General features: G+C 35.5%; 4 protein-coding genes across 5 annotated transcripts; 1 reads left to right on the top strand and 3 right to left on the bottom strand.

Annotated features, from left to right (window-relative positions):
• The first annotated feature begins 2,766 nt into the window (after window positions 1-2,766).
• Window positions 2,767-4,604, top strand: LOC125213891 (protein EARLY RESPONSIVE TO DEHYDRATION 15-like). Its single transcript, XM_048114677.1, has 3 exons — window positions 2,767-2,919; window positions 3,529-3,892; window positions 4,213-4,604. The coding sequence occupies exons 2-3, from the start codon at window positions 3,553-3,555 to the stop codon at window positions 4,359-4,361; spliced, it is 489 nt and encodes a 162-aa protein (XP_047970634.1). The 5' UTR covers window positions 2,767-2,919; window positions 3,529-3,552; the 3' UTR covers window positions 4,362-4,604.
• Window positions 4,605-4,870: 266 nt separating this feature from the next.
• LOC125213890 (zinc finger CCCH domain-containing protein 39-like) lies at window positions 4,871-6,448 on the bottom strand. Of its 2 annotated transcripts, none has more exons than XM_048114676.1 (3): window positions 6,309-6,448; window positions 5,366-6,033; window positions 4,871-5,252 (listed from the first exon to the last, which is right to left on the bottom strand). In XM_048114676.1, the coding sequence occupies exons 2-3, from the start codon at window positions 6,030-6,032 to the stop codon at window positions 5,026-5,028; spliced, it is 894 nt and encodes a 297-aa protein (XP_047970633.1). In that variant the 5' UTR covers window position 6,033; window positions 6,309-6,448; the 3' UTR covers window positions 4,871-5,025. The 2 variants fall into 2 exon arrangements, with proteins under 2 accessions (XP_047970633.1, XP_047970632.1); XM_048114675.1 differs by having other exon boundaries at window positions 5,366-6,096; window positions 6,309-6,447.
• Window positions 6,449-11,797: 5,349 nt separating this feature from the next.
• Window positions 11,798-15,396, bottom strand: LOC125211811 (UDP-N-acetylglucosamine--dolichyl-phosphate N-acetylglucosaminephosphotransferase-like). The gene is made up of 11 exons (XM_048111747.1): window positions 15,015-15,396; window positions 14,536-14,623; window positions 13,546-13,637; window positions 13,339-13,457; window positions 13,104-13,219; window positions 12,904-13,031; window positions 12,742-12,828; window positions 12,493-12,553; window positions 12,363-12,403; window positions 12,160-12,280; window positions 11,798-12,082 (listed from the first exon to the last, which is right to left on the bottom strand). Exons 1-11 carry the CDS (start codon window positions 15,362-15,364, stop codon window positions 12,023-12,025), a joined length of 1,263 nt encoding a protein of 420 aa, XP_047967704.1. The 5' UTR covers window positions 15,365-15,396; the 3' UTR covers window positions 11,798-12,022.
• A 1,179-nt stretch (window positions 15,397-16,575) lies between these two features.
• LOC125211554 lies at window positions 16,576-18,815 on the bottom strand. Its single transcript, XM_048111407.1, has 3 exons — window positions 18,624-18,815; window positions 18,423-18,491; window positions 16,576-17,457 (listed from the first exon to the last, which is right to left on the bottom strand). Exons 2-3 carry the CDS (start codon window positions 18,478-18,480, stop codon window positions 16,748-16,750), a joined length of 768 nt encoding a protein of 255 aa, XP_047967364.1. The 5' UTR covers window positions 18,481-18,491; window positions 18,624-18,815; the 3' UTR covers window positions 16,576-16,747.
• Window positions 18,816-20,002: the final 1,187 nt, after the last annotated feature.

Below are 20,002 nucleotides of genomic sequence, written 5' to 3'. Positions count from 1 at the left end.
GGCATCCATTGTGGATGCTCTTAAAAAAATTTGTTGTGGCATTTTCATGACCTTGCTAATGTTATGTAACTTATGTTATTTGGTCATCATCCTCGCTCTCTTGCAAGTTGCAAATACTAATAATTATAGCATGTGCCAATTTTACTTGAAGGCTGACAGAAACAACAAAAACAAAGATAACTATTTTTAAATACAGAATGATGCTCTTTTTAGACGCACGTTTTACATATGATATGTAGACATATATGCGTGTGTAGATTGAAAAAGCAGAAAACGTAGGTGTACTCTATTAGCAAACGAATGATTTATGTATTGGTCGTTTACAACATGTGTAATAATAACCCACATAAAAAAAATACATACTCCCTCTGTCCCATCTAAGATGACACATTATTTTTTCGCATTTGTTTTAAAAAAATGATGATAAATAGTTAAAATAGAGAAAAAATAAAGTAAGTTAGAGAATATTGTAAAAGACACTATCTTCTTATTATCTTTTTTACTTTATTTTCTCTCAAATTTAACTATTTATTATCATTTTTTCAAAACACGTGAAAAAAATGACCGTGTCATCTTAACTGGGACGAATGGATATATTATTTGGCAAAGGATGTGGTAATAATCTCAGTAAATGTCTAAGTCAACTCCACCAAATTTGTTATGTGGTGTCTATCAATTTTATTGCGTCACTTTACTTTGACGGAAACAATAACACAATAGTCTAATTGAAAATGAAATTCTATTATGTGAAAATTGAAAGGGAGCGTATGTGATACTTGGCCAATGAAAAAATACTTCATATTCAATGCAACAATTTTATCTAACAATAGTACTTCCTCCATCCCACAAAATATGTCACACTTTCCTTTTTAGTTTATCCCAAAAGATGTCACACTTTTGAATTTTTTTTTTCTCTCACATGAATATAAAAATTATATTTTTTCTCTTCGTTTAATGAGTATTTAGTACTAATTATTAATGATTTAAATATTTTCAAGATTATAAAAATGAAAAATGGGAACATAATGAAGGGATCTCTGTTGATTTGCAATCAATAATTAATAGGTGCACTCAAGGCGACATAATCAATCTTTAATGATATTTTTGATATAACCGTCCACACAAAGCATGTGCCAAACGCGGATTTGGAGGTTTTATCCCGGTCCCACCATCACTCATCTCTGCCGTTGGATTCTCCCGCAACACGACAATATTATGTGACGTGGGACCAGCTCCTGCTCCTATGCCTATAATTCCAATCGTCTATCCACTTTTCGTCACCGCCACTAAATGCAGCAGTAGTAAAAAATAGAGAGAGAAATATTTTTATTTAAATTTTATTTTTATTTTTAATAGAATAAATTAAAAAGAAAAATATTTTATTTTTAACGGCATTGAAAGATTACTTCTTTTTGGAGATCTAGCTTATTAATCCTAACGAGTTTTAAAAATTATATTAAATTATAGGAAATAAGGATAAAGTACTTTTTCCATTCTCTTAATTAAGGCAAAACTTTTCAACCTGTAGTTTAGAAAATGATAAAAAAGGAAAGAGAATAAAATAGAAAAGTGAATAATGTAGAAAGAATAAATAAGAAAGAGCAAAGTAAGATGAGAAAAGTATTACATAAGTAACGACTCAACTATGAGGGAGCTTTCCAAAATGAAGAAATGACTCAATTATAAGGGAACGAATGAAATAAGAAAATTAAAGAGAGAGTAAAGTATATGAGGAAATAAGGTACTCCCTCCGTCCCAAGATAAGTGACCTACTTCTTTTGGGCACGGGATTTAAGGAATGGTATTTAAATAAGTTAAAGTGGAGAGAGTAAAGTATGAGAGAGAGAAAAGTAGAGGAGAGAAGAGAGAATAAAGTCGGTGTAGAATAAAATAAGAGAGATGATTTTTTTGCTAAAAATGAAAATAAGTCACTTATAGTGGGACACCCTAAAAAGGAATACAAGTCACTTATCTTGAGACGGAGGGAGTATAAGTGATTGAATGTATTATTTTTTTTAAAAAAAGTATACAAAATACGACTTAATTTAGTTGGAACGAAAATTATATTTGCTACCTTTTTATTTTCATTTAATTTATACATATAATCACTTTTTTTATACTTCAATTAAAATAACATACGCAACCCCATCATTAAGGTCCACTCCCTTAATATAGTGTACATTTATCTATATTGTTCATTCTCTAGGCCAAGTAGTCGGAGAAAATGAAATCACTCTCTCGATTCCTTATTAATTGTCCATTTTTGCTATATTTTTGTCCGTTTCTCATTAATTATCCATTTTCATTTTTATCATAATGATAAGTAATATCACATTCTACTAACTTATTCCACTGATATTTTATTATAAAACTAATAAATAAAAGTGAGACTCATATTCCACTAACTCTTTAATCCACTTTCATTTACTTTTCTTAAAATCCGTGCCGGAATCAAAGTGGACAATTAATGGCGGATGGAAGGATTATTACTAGTGTTTCGAGTAGTAGAACTTAATAAAATTAGTTTTTTTGGCATATTTGGCCGAATTTATTTTACTCTATTTCGAAAAAGATTCGGCATATATTTTTAATTAATTAATTTATTTAAATACACTTTTAATTAATTAATTTATTTAAATACACTTTTAATTAATTTATTTATTTAAATACACTTTAAATTTGAATTAAAAGCGAATGCCGTGGTGCGTATGTCGATTGAAGGGTCAATCAGTGGTCAGGTTTGGCCTAACCCAAACCTAAGGCTTGTCATCCAAGCCGCTAGGCTCGGCATGTGTCTTCTTCCTCTCTTCGCCAATATTTATATCTCCAGTCTTCTCTTCTATCGTAGCAACTAGCAAGCCATAGCTCATCACGTGTAAGCCGAAAATTCGACGATTGTTTAGGATTTTTTCTCTGAAGGTACTGTTTATGGACTCAATTTTATTCAATTTTTTCGGTTTTTACTTTTTATCAGCTTTTACTACTTGGATTTAAGGTTCGCGTTTTTAAGCCCTTGACTGAGTAGATCTGGTTATCAGATGCTCGATCAATGATTTTTTTAAAAAAAAATTGTGAGCTATTTTCTCGGCTGGTATCGATTTGATGTAAATGCTCGTAGAATCATTGTTTTCCTATTGAAATTAAATTTTTAGCGGCACGGTTTCAGATCATTGATTTCGATGTGGATAAAGTTTGAAAGGAAATTTATGTCAGTGAAATATCATTAGAAGAAATGCAGATGATGTTGCTTTGATTTAATCTCAAATTAGTTTCCAAAATTTTGCTGTTTCTGATATTTCTTATATTATCTGCTGGAGATTGGTGCGATTGTTTATGGATATGAGTTTGATTTTGCGATATTGAAATATTGAAACATATGATCTTCACAAAATACAAATTTAATTTCACATTTAAAGCAATTCACAATCTGTTCTTAAAGTGAGTGTTTGCTTTCTTCCTACGATTTCATTGTCTTCATTAAATCATGATAACAATATTCTTAAGTTTTCATATCTATTTGAATCTCAGGCGATTTTGATCTAGGAACTATATATGGCTCTTGTATCCGGAAGGAGGTCTTCGCTGAACCCGAACGCCCCGCTGTTCATCCCGGCTGCAGTGCAGCAAGTGGAGGACTTCTCGCCCGAGTGGTGGAACCTCGTCACCACCGCCACCTGGTTCAAGGATTACTGGCTGAGCCAGCACCAGGGGGAGGACATCTTCGTCGAGGAGACCGATGGGAACGATGTTGTTGGATTGTTGCCCGATAACTTTGACCTTGGTATCGACGAGGATATCCTAAACATGGAAGCACAGTTTGAGGAATTTCTCCACTCTGCCGAGGGCCAAGACTTCCATGGCAGCAAGGCTGCCATAGGAATCACTGATAATGGTATATATAATTCTTGATTGACACTCGGTTTACTATTATTCTTGATTGTGGATGTCTTATCTTGATTTGCACAAATCTTTTTCGTACTTGTTGGCATGTCACTATCACATTAGCTTTTGATCACGATTTTAAAAGGAGAAAAGCATCCATCACATTATATTTAGATGCATGCCCATCACCTAATCTTGACATAATGTTTTATGCCACTCCCATTTGAGGACTTTGTAAGCTTCACTTTACTTGATGGGCTTTGCTGAGGTGTTTGCTCCTGCATTCTTTTGATGTCAGAATGAGTAATTGTTGGTGATGTTTGTGATCAGGTTTTAGCAAGAATGCGACTCTGGTGAAGACTCTAAGCATGCCGAAGGAGAGGGGCTACATATTACCGCGGGAGGCGATGAAGTGGGAGAAGCCTGCGAAGATTGTGAGCCCAAAGTGCAGCCCTCGATTCATCCAGCAGCCTCGTTGAGATCCAAGGTTGGATTAGGTTGTTAGCTCTCAACAAAGCACCAGTGTATGTCTTTTGTGTAGCTTTTTTTAATTTCTGTATAGAGCAAGGTTTGGCTCTCCTTGTACTTATAGCCTTGTTCATATCCCTTGTTTTAGCTTTTGACTGTAATGAAAATTTAAACACAAAAAGAAGAAACTGATATTGTAAAAGCTCTACTTGTATTGAAGAAAAAAAAATTCCAAAAATTGTCATCTTCCAATATGTTCGGAGTTTTGGTCAATCGCTACTAATCTCGATATATACTCCCCTTCATTAAATAAGGTTCCATTTTGCTATTTTGGTGCTAGTATATATAAAGCGAGGTCCATATTCTATTAAATGGAATCCGTCCGCGAATAGAAGTACTGATTTATAATTACTATAAATGGTAACAAAGTCTCACATTCCTCTAACCATTCCTCTAACTTATTGCGGACGGAGGGAGTACTATATACTCCTATACTACATAAATGAAAAGTACATAAGAATTTAGTAATGAATTGGGAACGAATTCCATTCCTTTATATTACTTGAATGTTACATTACAATTGAAGATGAATCGAATAAAGCAAAGAATCACTAACAAAATCTGTGGAGGGTTGAATTATCCCTTGTATTTATCATATGCCATGGTTTTACTTTACTAATTCATAACCTCCGGCGAGAGATGCGGCGGCGTGAGATTGTCTAGCCAATCGCCATAAATGCGATTAATCTTCTTCGTTAGCTTCCACTTCGATATCCTCTTCTCTTCCACCGGAGCAACAGCCACCGCTGCACAGGGTGCTGGAAGTGGAGCCACGGAAGCTACTTTTCTCGCTGCATTTGTTGTAGCTTCTCCCTCATCAATCAAACCAGAACACCTCAAATCTATTTAAACATAAGATATACTAACATAGTTAAGAGTAAACCAACAAACAAAATCAAAACTTGAATCCCAAAATCAAAAAGATTAGAAGAAAACATTCCAAAACAGTTTATACCTGAGCTACCATGAGCAAAATGGCATCTTTCACCATAGTTACACTGCCCCATCTCCCATCTACTACAAATCCTCATCTTCCACCCGGCCGCCTGGTCAGCCTCACCCGCGCTCCCCATCACACCAATGCTGATAGCCAAGCTCTCCCTCTGCCCCGGCATCTCAACCTTGAGCTTCTTAGGCGGCCGTTCGTGCAAGAAATTGCATTTATCCCCATAAGGACACTCCTCCCCATTGTAGTACTTCTTGCATATCTTCATCCTATGTATCAACCTCTGATCATCGCCGCCCCTCTCCTTCTCCCTGATGATCTCCTGCCAATTCGGGGGCGGCTCGCGCAGATCCTCAGGGCCGTGCGCAAACGTGCATTGATCCCCGTTCCTGCAAGTCCCCTCCGTGAATTTCGCACAAATTCGAGTCTTGTAGAAAATGTGGCTCGTCCCCTTGTTGATGGGAGCGTTTGTTTGGTTCATTCTTTGATTCATTGGCTGGAAAGGGGGGAAATTTGGGGGATTTTCCGAAGCTCTTGGCCTTTTAGACTGATTGAATTGGGGAATTTGTTGTTGCTCGGAGCCGGTCCAGAACGGCGGCCAGTATGCGGCGGCGTTGCCGGAATATGGCGGTGATGCGAATGGATTCAGGGGTTGTGTGGGATCTGGAAAACTCATCCTGCTTATTTCCGGTGATCAAGATTGAATTTTTATTCAATCTCAAACAAATCAAATCCAAATTCTAATTGGAAACAAAACGAATGGAAAGTTAAAACTAACAACAGAAGAAAATGGAGAGATTATTGACATGCAGATTATGATAATTCAATTGGAAATAATCGATTGAATCGGAAAAAGAAATCCGATCACAGAAACTATACATAGGTAATCAAAAATCGAAACTTTTAGTTTGATTTTCAAATTGAATATGAAGCGGAAGAATAAATAACGAACCTTGATCCAATGAATGCCCCAAATTCGAACAAACTTTGATTTGAGAAAATAATATTTACAAAGCAAAATGAGTGATTATATATACAAATAAGAAAATAGAAGGGCGCCGCCACAAAACCTAAATCAATGAGGAAAATTAGATGAATATTAGTAGGAGAAGGAATCCCAAAACCCTAAGACAGCTAAAACCCCAAAACAGTTTCCTAGCAATAACCTTAATTACAAGGGGATTATTAAATTAAAACTGGGATAATAGTGGGCCCTTGAGACAAAATCCTAACTGCCAATTTTGATAAGAAAATTTATGATGTTTCTACGTGCCTTTATTTGATAGATTTGATTTTGATAGATTTGATTATCCAAATACAATTTCATACTAGTATTAAATTGTAGATATAATATTGGCCATTTTGTCAATAAAATCAAAGCATTATTACAAATCACGTCGATTTAGGGCACTAATGCGAAACCAAAAACTAAATTGCATATCATGGTCGCGCCACGAAGTTTTGGCGGTTTATTCATCGTCAATTATCCATTCCAGATTGATGCTTAAGCATGCATCGATGCCTGCTCGCTAACCTCTACACTCGCCATTTCTGGATCTGCAATGATTCACGCCCTAATACGAGTTTTATGTTGACTTTGATTTGATCATCGTCGATAGTAGGGTTAGAAGGGTATTGTTGATCCTCTCATATGAACAAAATTAGAGTTTCGTATTGTATCTACTCCTAATCCCTATTGTAAAGAAATTAGACTAAATTAGGATATTAGACTTTAATTAATTAATGTAGATAAAAAGATACAAACCCATGAGCCCAAAGCCAATGGTGTAGTTAATACATATTTCTATTGTAAAGAAATATGGATGAAGTTCAAACAAAGATTTCATTAAGTTGAAACAAAGATTTCCTAACTTTATTTGACTGAATTGCGTACCAAGGAATTGTTCGTGCATGGGATTAACGTTGCATGTGAATACCGAAAGCAGTGAATACCATGCAGGATTTGACTAATTGTGGAAAACAAGCTATGCAACAAAATAATCCCCTAACCGTTGTGCTTAAATGCTCAACATGCAATATATGTTATGAATCTAGATCTGTTTCATGTATGTTTTCTGTTGCATATGATTAAATGACTACATGAATATCTAGCAAAAGTGTGAGTCCAAGTCTCATGCCATGGCGCTTCCCCAGGGACGGATATAATACGGGCCAATCGGCCAAGTCACTGCTCTAGTAGGGGCTTGGTTGTTGCCGGATCCAATACCCACCCCTGCCTTGGCCGCCCCCTGCATTGCATCTGCATTGTGAGAAAGAAAGCGATGGAAATATACTAAAATAAAAAAGATCGACATTTTTATTTGAATTGAGTAGTAATTACCCATTCCATCTAATTAGGAGTCTCATTTTTTTGCATGTTCGTTAATAAAAGTTTCAATTTACTTTGACGACAAATAAATGGTAAGTATATCTCACATTTCACTAACCCTTTCCACCCTTTTCACTTACATTAAGTTATAGAACTAATACTCATCTCGTCCCATAAAAGTAAAGACATTTGTGATGACACGAGTTTTAATGCATAATTAGTAATGTAAGATAAAAATAGAAATAAAAAGTAATTAAAATATTGTCAATAGAAAATTAGCTTCACCTTATTAGAACGAATGTTACCAAAAATAGAAAAGGGTTATTTTATAGAACAGACCAAAATAAAAAAAAAGCTCCACACTTTTATAAGACAAAGGAATAGTACTATATTTTATACAGTATATTTGTAGAATTCACGCCAAATTCAAATGACATTTATATTCGTGGATCATCCACGGTGGATGGTGGAGGGAAGGAGCATATGTTATTTAATTATTGGGCTTCGCCACTAATTAAAACTCAAATGCCCAGTCATGAAATAAATGTCAGCTCATTATTAGTTTTAGACCACCGTCTTTTATTGGAATGGAAAATATCTCATTCCCAGTTTTGTAATGAATTGGAATCATGCATTATATCATGGAAAATAACATACCAAAAAATTAAGAAATGTTGTTTAATTGTCAACATCAAAATGCTTCAAAAGTCCAAACAATAATAGCATTAATATGAGAATATTATTCGACCATTTCAAGATGGTGGTCGGTTAAAAATAGTTACTCATTTAACATTCCGTAAAAAGTTGTGAAGACATTATATATAAAATTAAATATTTTAATATTAATATTACTATTTTAAATTTCGGAGTCAACAAATTTAAAATCCTGGTTCCACCATGCGCTTCTCATAACTCATAAGTTCTTACATCCGTTCTTTAGTAGTTTTGTCAGAAGTCGAACGAGGTCTACATTCCAGTAACTCATTTCCCATTTTTCTTATTAAAGTCAAAGAATTTATTAAAATCTGTATTTAATCAAAATAAGACTATAAATGGCGGAAGGAAAGATTAGTAGTTAATACCTAGATATAGATATGTATCTATACATTTCTAGGTATTTGGTATCATAGTTACACTACCCTACAAGCCCTTTCTCTAAAGCCCATCTCGGTCTGACAGATTCAACGTCAAAATGAGTTGATATGTATCTCTTCAAATTCTTCGCATAGCAATATGCCTCTATTCATGAATCCAAAATATAAAATTTATCTCCTTCATACCTCTTCTTCCAATGCTCTTTCAATTCTTTCTCTCTTTCAATCAGAATATACTTTTCTTCCAGCGCTCTTCAAGCAAATCACAAACATCTGCAAATATTTCATCCGGTGAATATTTATTAATGGTCAGATCTGCCTAGCGTAACATGTGTTAATTGGTTTGAGGATTAGCACAATAATTTCAGAAATATTTCTAGCGTGACATGAATTATCAGATCCCATATTTTCATGAATTTTTAGCAAGAATTTCTATTTTTTTTATTAACACATATCTCCAATAATAGCTCCATATGCACTCATTTTAGGCTTCGAACCTTTTGACACCATCTCAATTTTCAACTCTGGTGCTTCCTCGACAAATTTTTCTCTAGAAAGAGAACAAATTAACTCATTGTATACTTATGCATTCGGCACATAACCATTTTGAGACATCTGGTCCAACAGAGACTTTGCTGCAAATGGTCTGATGTCATTACATAAAGCAAGTATCAAATAACAATATATGTATATATTGGTCTCATTAATTCCTTATGCGTTGTAATTGTTCATTGTATGTTTCTTTATTCCAACAATCGAGCTTTATTTATTCCCCAATTATGTAGTATTTATTTTGTTTATCATGGTAATTTTATTGTGAGTAACAAGAGTACTATAGAGGGAAGAAGGAGAATTTTTTTTACCTTTCAAAGAACAGTGCACAAGAACGAGCCTCCGTGAATATTACCGAGGGAAAAATAAGACAAAATTGGATGTTCTCCTTTTTTTCCCTCACGTAGAGTATATATAGGAAATAAACAGATTGATTTAGGTTTGGAGCGATAGACGTGAGAATAAGGAGGGAAAAAAGAGAGCGAAATCTTTTTGTTTCCTGCGTCATATATGAATTTAGAAGATTTGATTAGGTCAATGCCAAAGGACAATATAGGAAATAAATGAATTTATTTAGGTCAAATTTGTCATTGAATATTTATTTCTGATTTCAAAACTTCCCTATCAAACAAAATGAGTTTATTAGAAAAAAATTAACTAGGGTATCGAACATGTGTTATTAAAATCATCTTTCCTAACTTGTTCTAAATCTTGGTCACTAACTAACCTAGGTATGTCCCACATCACTTATCATTCGAGTTAAGAGTGAACCACAAAACTAGTACCCAGAAATGGGGTTTGCACATCTTTAGTACCCAATATTTACAAAATCACATTTTCAGTCAAAAAGTTACATAAATCCCAAATTCAGTCCCGATATTTACTATTCTACCCTTTAGCCCTTGAGGGGTATATTTGTCCATTTACTTCGATTTGAAAACCAAACTTGTGATTTTTGAATGTTTATGTACTTTTTTAGTAATTTGTTAAGGACCAAAACCTTTGTGGTATTATTAAATTTTTATATATTATCCCAGAACAAATTATTTAAATCTTTTTAGTGATATTTAAAATTAAATTATTTAATCTTTGTAGTATTATTTAAATTATTGCATTACACTCGAAAAATTATTATGCATTTGTAGTATTATTTAGAAAATATTAAATGGTTATCTTTAAGCATTCATTTTTAGTGCTTGCTGGCAACAATAATTTACCATTTGTTAGATACCGTTCTTTCTACGTGAATCAAGTTGTAATTTGTTTTGACTTAAATTAATTGAATTATAGTTTATTTTATTTAAATGACTTTATTTAAATTATTGTTGAAATCAAGCATTAAACAAAAAATGAATGCTTTAAAAATAAACCATTCATATATTTTAAATAATACTACAAATACATATTAATATCCCGATTGTAATGCAATAATTTAAATAATACTACAAAGATTTAAATAATTTATTTTTAGATAACAATACAAAGATTTAAATAATTTATTTTCAGATAATATACAAAAATTTAATAACACCATAAAATTTTTTGGTCCTTAACAAATTACAAAGGAAATATATAAACATTCAAAAATCACAAGTTTGAGATTGAAACTAGATTTGAGATTTATGAAACTTTTTGACTGAAAATGTAATTTTGTAAATATTGGGTACTAAAAATGTGCAAACCCTATAAAATAGATACTAGTTTTATAGTTCACTCTATAATTAATAATCTCACATTAGAGTAAGGTTTTTTGCATTGCTTTAATAAACTTTATTATAGATAGGTTTCAATCTCCAACTTCCATTGTGATTTCAATATAGGACAAATAATTCTTTTATAGACAAGTTTTCAACTCCAATCCTCCTTGTCATTTTAATGCGAGACAATTGGTTTATACTTAAAAAGGAAGTTTTTACTGCTTTATGTATATAAATTTGTTTGATTTCAACACAAAATCAAAACTTAATTTAGTGGTAAATGTGTCTTTAAAAGTCTTAGAGTGTCCACTATAGGGGAGCCGCGGCCGAGCCACGGGGAGAGCCGCGAGCCGCGGCTCCCTATAGTGACTGGGGTGGGCAGCCGCGGCGGGGGGGGGGTGGACGTGGGCGCGCCACGATCGTGGCCCGGCCGCGGCTCTTGGGCGGGAGCCGTGGCCCTCCTATTGTATTGGCCACGAGCCGCGCAGCTCTCCATATTTTTTGATTTTTTTTTTTTAAATTCTATAAGTATACACATTTTTTTACCTCATTCCTACACAAATTCTATAAATATACCCATTTTTAATTAAAATATACACAAAATGAAAAAAATAAATTATTTGGTGGCTTGGGCATGTCCACTATAGTGTAAAACATGGGCGTTGGTGGCCCGACCACGATTTTATAGCTTGGCCACGTTTTGTGGCTTGGCTCGGCCATCTATAGTGGACACCCTTAAGGTCGTGGTTGGGCCTATGGATTACGTATATAAGAAGAGAAAGGGGCACACTGACTAAGGAGAAAACCGTTAACGAAGCTGTTAGTACAATATCTCTGGCAAAAGCTGTTAGTACTTATACCTGTGTTAAGTACAAAACTTAGAAGCTAGATAAGCCTGCTCTGCAACTCTGTTTCCAGGGGATAAGCCTAAAAACAAGCCTTGACGTATGGGGATTGCCGAGGACGAAAAATCAGGGCGACGTGGTGGAGCATATCACTTGTACCAGCCGGTGAGGAGCCACCGAAGAAAGAAGCAAAATCCACAGCATATAGCCTGCATCAAGAATATCATCAACCGAGTTACCTGGAAAACCACTAGGAAACATATAGGATAACTAAGCGGTTGAATACCTGGAAAATTAAGAGCAGAATACAGAGGGACTTCTCTGATCTCCGCCCAAACTGCCGCAGAAATAAGTTGACAAGAGTTCCATCGTTGGTCCCTGTTAGTAGCCCAGTTTGGGGGTCGAACCTGGGAATGATGAAATAAATCAGAAATATACATGGAAGCTACTCAGAACTTTAAGCAACGAGACAAGCAACAGGAAACCTACTTCGGAAGTCGATGTCGTGGGCAAGGTATGATGCCAGCTAGCTGAGAGGGAGAGGAAAAAAATGCATAGATCAATACATGTTCTTGTGTTTCATGTGAGAAGAGTAGAGAGAGAGAGAGAGAGAGAGCACCTGAGGAAGCGAAAGCAGAAAGTTCAAGACTTGTGGAGCGAAGAATATCAGCAGTGTTTCGCTGAAATTATCCAAATCAAAAGGAAATCTTAGTTCATTCACATCCTTATTGAATACACACAAACACATACTATCTGATGAACAGCTAAATGAACTGCAGTTGATTAAATTTCAAAATGAACAAACTTGTCGTACACACAACTTATAAAATCAAGCAATGATGTAAGGGTATAAGAGTCAGTGACACACCTAAAATGGCCTAAAATGCCGACAACAGCCATAGTCATTCCAGCAAAGTAAGTGTAAGTGTCCCCTACGAAAACTGAAGAGGGATACCTATGAAAAAGATGGAGACAGGGTTAGCACCTGAAGATGTCCAATTCTATGTTCAAAGACTACAAGCACCAGTACCAGTTAAAAGAAAGTAATGCTAAAGAAGTTGCAAGCAAGGGTTGCACAAGGTAAATGGAGAAAACATGTGCTTGCTTGTGTTCCAGATCAGTAGCTACCCCAATTTGCATGATGTTATGTATCAAGATCTGCAAAAGAAATATGTTAGATTCAATATGAGCACTTAAATTGGAATAATGAAGACAATTTTTTTGTCTTACAGCACAAGCAATAACGACTGTCTGTCCAACTTCGAGGCCATTAATACCCGCATGAATGTTAATTGAATTCGTGCAGAACACAGCCAACAACCCCATGTAGAGCTTATAAATCCACCCTAATAGCAATAAAGAAATGTTAGAGAGAAGGGAGCATGTGATACAGAATAGGCACGGCATCAATCAAGTCATGGAGTTGTTTATATAATCAAATGGTGAAAATCATGTAATATATCACCTAAATCTAAAATGTCCATTCCGACATATGGAACAAGTGGCTTTGGTATGATAATAGTTGTATGCCCAGCATAAGCCATCAACAATGGTAGAGCAGCGATAGATGGTAACACCAGTTTCCTGTCTTCAAAAGTACACGATAGGGGATAAGAATCTGCAGTATGGATCATTTTATAAATATAGCAGGAGAGACTTATAGAAAACTCACACTCTCCAAGGTACATCCAGGACGTCATCCACAAAACCAAGCAGAGTGATGAAGCAGATTGATGCTAGTGCAGCATTGTATTCGACTAGCCACTTAAAGAAAAAAGGAAACTGTCACTCTCACCAAAATTGGTGTATAAAACTCAGATAAAACAATGTGGAGAATGAAATGGGAAAGGGAATATTCAATTTATAGGAAAATGTAGACTGAAGAATAAAAAAATGTAAGATGCCATGAACTTTCATATTTTCACCACACATTACGTTGTGAAATGTCAAAGTTGAGTTGTAATTTATTGCTTGCTGGAGGATCTGCTTAAGTTATTTGTTTAGTTCAGACTTCATACTGCTTTTCTTATATAAATCCGACTCAACTCCAGATAGACTATTTTCGAACCAAAAAATGCATCTACCAAACAGGATCTGGCACTCATTCTGCATGTGTCTGTCAAGCATAAGCATCAAAATCTATGTGGTACTTTTCACTAACCATGTACAAGCATTCCTATGCCATAAGGACTATAATGTTTTATAAACCTCCATATTATAAATTTATCCCTGTTATTCAAACTAGATGATGTGTGGTTAAATCTAGATACAACTGCCTATAGTAGCTTCGACTACTTGATTAATATAATTTCACCCTGTACTCATTCTAATCATGTCTATTGACTATATTCTCCCTTGTCCCAGGTCATGCATTACTGCTATGGTGCTACCAGCATCAGGGTCACAATAATAGGGATTTCTGGAAGTTCTACTATCTCATCTCTGCAAAGGATTATTGTCACTTCGCACAGAATTTTCTTCACTTCCATTCTAAGTTCTGATAGCATATTAAATGTATACTGAACATTCAAAGGACTAAATCAGACTACAGAGACGACAGAACTTGTATATGGCGCCTAATTAACATTACTGGGAAATTAGATTGTTTATATGCTTTACATTAAGGTATTGGTATAAGAGTAGAAATGCAATAAAAACTTACATTAGAATCTGCGGTGAGGTTGAAATATTGAAACAAGATAGCGACGGCTAGGAAAACTATAGCAACAACTATGCCCAACGATTCAGGCCTGCATCACATTAAAAACAAGTAATTTGATCACCAAAATCTATAACAAGTAAAACAAGAGAATCCAACATACAGTAGTACATAAGGCAATTCCAAACCTTTTCAAAATCTGCGGAGTAATATCTCAGTACATAGCAATTAGTCACTCGTCCAAATCAAATTCATGAAACAATTGGGAATAATCCATATTTCTATAGCACGAATGTAATAGATATGCAGAGAATCTAATCTGAATTGGGAAATTAGCGCATAATTTAGGGAAAATAAACAACAAAAGCTGCTCTAAACATCACATTTCAGCTCGAACATTGACTAAACCCTGAAATCGCAATCCATAAGTGAAATTCACAGCATTTTAGGGAGAATTATGATTTAAAGCAAATAAAACTTACACTTTAATGGATCCATCAGGGGTGCCCTTCTTGTTAATATCATACCCAAACAAATTCCTCCTCAGCACATACTTGGAGGCCACGGGGATCATTTTAACCGTGATTAGGAAGCCTATGCCGCTGACGAAAGCACTGATCAGGATCGATCGTTTAATCTCATAATCGATCCTGTAGTGTGTGAAAATCAAGTAAAAATAGGGAATCGAGAATATGAGAAAGAATTTGAGGATTGTGGCCAATTTTGCCGGTCGAATTGGGGGTTCCGCCGCCGGTGTCTCGGACTTAGGCTTCTCCGGGGCGGGCTCCGTAGTTTTTACTGTTGTTGATGTAGCTCGCTTCCTAGCTGCCATTGCTACGCCGGCTCTCACACTCTCTCTCTCTCTTCCCCTCTCTCTCTAGATATTTATATATGTGTATATCGACACGTATATCTCAGCGAGTAACGTTTATACACGTAGGATTTGTTTGTCATAAATGGCCCCACTGGAGATGAGGTGGCATCTCACGCAATAAGGTGTTGTACCATAGCTCAAATTTTGAACTTAACATGGAGGGAGAAAAACAGACTAGTAGTAATCAGACTCAATTAAAACATCAAATCAAGTGTTATTAAACTAAATGAACTTTCAACATTTTTGGATTCCCTGAATTTTTATTTTTAGATGTAAATTTTGTTAAAGGTTAGTGAGCGTCATTCGCATTAGTTAACTTGTCAATTCTTAGAAAGAAAACTTTTTCGCAACTTATATATGCTTTAAGAGCACTCCCAATGCACTCGGCGTTAAATCCGGCGTTTTATCGCCGAAAATTCGCCGGCAATGGGGAGGAATCGGCGATAATCCGACGTTAATTCGGTAGAATTAACGCCGAATCCCGAAAATTCGCCGGATTATCGCCGACCACTGTGGGCGATAATCCGGCGATAAAAGTAGTTTTTTTTTTTTTTTTTAAATTTCCCCCCTATAAATTTAAAATTTAATAATTAATTTAAAATAATTTCCCCCCTATTTTTTTTTTAATTTTCGTCGTTGTAATTTTTTACTCGTGTTTAATACAACGAACTTTATTACTATTATTTGTCTTGTCTTATAAATTAGCTAGCTTTATTATATAAAAAATAAAACAATTAAATTAGTAATGATGTAAAAATGAAATGTTGAGTTAGGGAGAAATAAGGGAGAAACCATTGGAGCAATTGGCTAAAAGTTGGCTAAAAACTGGGGATAAATTTTGGTGCTGATGTGGCAGGAGTTAGGGAGAAATAAGTGAGTTTTTAGGGAGAGCATTGGAAGTGCTCTAACCACTTATTCTGAAGGTTATGATTAACCTTGGGAAACGAACGACATTTGAGTGGTATAACATTGAAAGAATCTAAATATGAAATAAGTCTTTTGTGCTATTTGCTGAGAGACGAGATCTCAGTGATTTATCGTTTCTTAACCATTGTTACTATACGTTGAGCATAAGATAATAATTGAGAACCACTTGGACTAATTTTAGTAGTAAAAGAGTTGATAAAATTAAGAGAATTCTCCTACTAGCTTTTTTAGTAGTAAAAGAGTTGATAAAATTAAGAGAATTCTCCTACTAACTGTATAATGTATACATACATCAAATAACCTCACATCTCTATCATCTCAAGCGGTTGGCTACACAAAACATCTCGACCTAAATAGAATGAATTCTCAACATCAAAATACTACACAAAATTCACATTTAACACAAGCATTGCTCTAGGGGTGTGCACGGACTGAATCAGACTGAGACACAAATCCGGTCGTCGGGTTGTCGTTCCAGCGCCCATCTCCCCACGCGTCTCTTGTGTCGGTTCCCACGTAGTTACTATAACAATGATTAGCATAGTTCCAACTCCAATCACCTCCCCATTGCCTGCTCCCGTTGTTGTATTGCCACGTGTCGTTGGAGTAGCCTTGCCATCCGTTGTTATGATACCCCGACCACCCAGATGGGCCCCGCTCGTTCCATGGATCGAGATAATTAGTGGATGAACAAGCAGCCGGAGCAACGAAGTTCTCTTCCCAATCACCCCAGCCTACGGTAGCAAAAACATTGTCCGGAATGGCAGAATCGCCAAAGATCACGACAGGGTCGTGATACTGATCTTCCTCTGTCTGGGGACTCGCGGCCAGGCTCACGACATCTGGCAACAGCAGCTCGGGATCATTGTCTGAATCCCAATTGATCTTGTCAATGTAAAGATCGGGATCAGGCAGTGACACGTGACAGGATAAGCCGTTTTTGTTGGCCCAGTACCGTTTCTTGGCGTTGCTGAATGCTTCCTCGCCTGCAGAGTCGTTCCACTCCATCACCTTGTCGTATAAGTGCATAAATCTCTTCATCTGCAGTAATGTCTCCCAGTCCATCGATCCAACCACTTTGCAGAACTCTTTCTCCCACGCGGGGATCTTAGGCTGCCAATACCCTGCAGAGAGCAGTGGCGCGGAAAAGCAAATCAAACACAAGAGAGGACTCGAAGCAACAGCACATAGAAATTGCAAAGAAGCTCAATAAACAAGAACTATTTCACGGAAACATCCATTGATAAATACTTAAGTGGGAGAAATAAAACGTAAGTAACAAACGTGTATGGAATCGATTAAGCAGCACAAAGACAATCAGTTAGAAGCTATGCTGATACAGACATCTATGCTATTAGCATCCAGTCGACAATACACCAAAAGATAGATGACAAATAATCTTATAGAAACAAAAGGAACGGGATATGAGTAACAAACGTGTATGGAATCGATTAAGCCGCACAGAGACAACCAGTTAGAAGCTAATGCTGATATAGACATCGATCCTATTGCCATCTCGTCAACAATACACCAAAAAAAATGACAAATAATCTTATAGAAGCAAGCAAAGTCACACGAGTCGATCAAGAAGCATTGTACTAATTCACACTGGACAAGTAACTAAACTACCAACTCATTTCCACTCCTGCAAACTCGAACGATTAAGCTTGCAACTTTCCCACTTTCCCATCACGAAACGTATTATCGCTCGTGCTAAAAACCATACAAATAACTACTCATTACATCATCTAATGCTGCATTAGCCATTAGGCCTAATCTCTATCATGACCTAAGATGAACAAGAAGAACAGAACAACACCACATTTAGAAAATAAACAACCAAACCACAGCCAAAACAAAAAGGCCTAAAACAATGAGACAAAAAAAAAAGTAAAATAAAATGAAAATTGAGCAAGACTCCAAACACCGTCAAAGCATCAAATTATGCAATCGACAAAAAAACCCATTTTTTAAACAATTGTAGAAAAATTCAAGGTAGAAAAATTCAGGCCATTGCAAAAACAAACAGTGAAAATAGCTATTAATTCAATAAAAAATAGTAACAATTAATAAAGAATTTCAGATATACCACGCGGCGGCTTCTTGCTTTGTGATCTTCTCTGGCTAGCCCTCCTTCTACCCTCCATGATCACAATCTCTGGGGAAAAAAGCAACCAAGAAATCAAGTTAGTAAATTTAGCATAAAAATAGGGAAAAAGGAGAAAAATCAGAAGCAAAAACAAGAAAAGGAAAGCGTTGATTTGGGAGGGGAGATTGTGGTAAAGCATACAATTTGGGAACTGGGTTTAGTCGACGAGCTTTTGTGACAGTCACTATTTGAAGAAAACAAAGGGGAGAATAAAAGAAGAATATTTTTTTTGTCTTGGAAGGGTAAGAAATCAGAGAGGAACAGAGATTTAATTGTAATGGAGTTTTTGAAGGTAGGTTTGGTTTGGGCAGTGAGCATAAATAGAAATACTTTAACAAAATGTTCTAACTTTGATGATAGGCATAAAAAGGAAAATGTAAATTATGTCATCCAATTAAGGATGCTTCTCTGTCTCTTTCTCTCTCTCACACACACACACACATTTGCCGTTGTGACAATTGGTGGTTTTGATTCTAAAAAATTCAACTTTGCTTCAATTACTATTTTATTTAATGCTCATGTGTTTTCGACTCACATCGTAGTACGTACGACGTAAATTTGTTGGATTAAATTTGACTCATAAAAATAGTCTCATTTAGAGGCCTATCTTTATTTCCTATTTTCATGTTATTATTTTATTCATATAGTAGTTTATTTAGCCTATCCAACCTCTCATCTTATTTTCACATCAATATTATTTTTATATTTCATTTTTAATTTTTTATTCAAATAAAATAATAAACAAAATAAATTATAAAATAACATAGTACTTAATTTTAAAACAAAAGAAACATCTTACATTTAAAAAAAAACAGAATAAATAAAAAACATACTTAATTGTTGGGTTCTGTTGGTGTATGTGTTTCCAATACTTTCCATCGCTGGAATTCTGCGAAAGAATTATCAGAATTCATAGTCTAAAGAGAGGAAAAGAGATATAGAGTGAGAATAAAGGAGTGAATGTATATAATAGGGCGTGGGCGTGGAGGTATACGTAGAGGGTCAAAAATATTTTTTTTTTGAAATATCGATCATCGGCCCTATCATCACAATGAGGGCCGTTAATCGACCCTATGAGATCAGCTAGGGCCGACTAATTGGGCATTTGGGGGGCAGGTGGCCCGTTGATCGGCTGCTCTTCAACAATGAGGAAACCGTCGATTTTAGAACCGTGATTCGGTTCAGGTTCAAAAATTTCTGAACCGAAACCATGCCAGAACCGTCGGTTCCTGACCGGAACAGCGAAAAACCGCCAAAAAACTGTGAGACCTAGCCGGAACCGCAAAAAAGGGCCAAAAACCAGCGGTTCAAAACCGTGAAAAATCGTTAAAAACCGTCGAAAAACCACCGATTCAAAACTATTTTATGACCAAAGTAATTGAGATTCACTCGAGTTAATGATTTTTTCAAGCCGAGCTCCTCATAATATAAAGAATATTCTTAGAATTTTGAGTTTAATATAAATGATTTAAGTAAAATAAATGTTTGATGTGATATTTATATTAATATAAATTTGATTT

Source organism: Salvia hispanica, chromosome 3 (genome assembly GCF_023119035.1).
Source record: "Salvia hispanica cultivar TCC Black 2014 chromosome 3, UniMelb_Shisp_WGS_1.0, whole genome shotgun sequence".
Classification (NCBI taxonomy): Eukaryota; Viridiplantae; Streptophyta; class Magnoliopsida; order Lamiales; family Lamiaceae; genus Salvia; species Salvia hispanica.
This window is presented reverse-complemented; position numbering and strand designations above follow the sequence as displayed.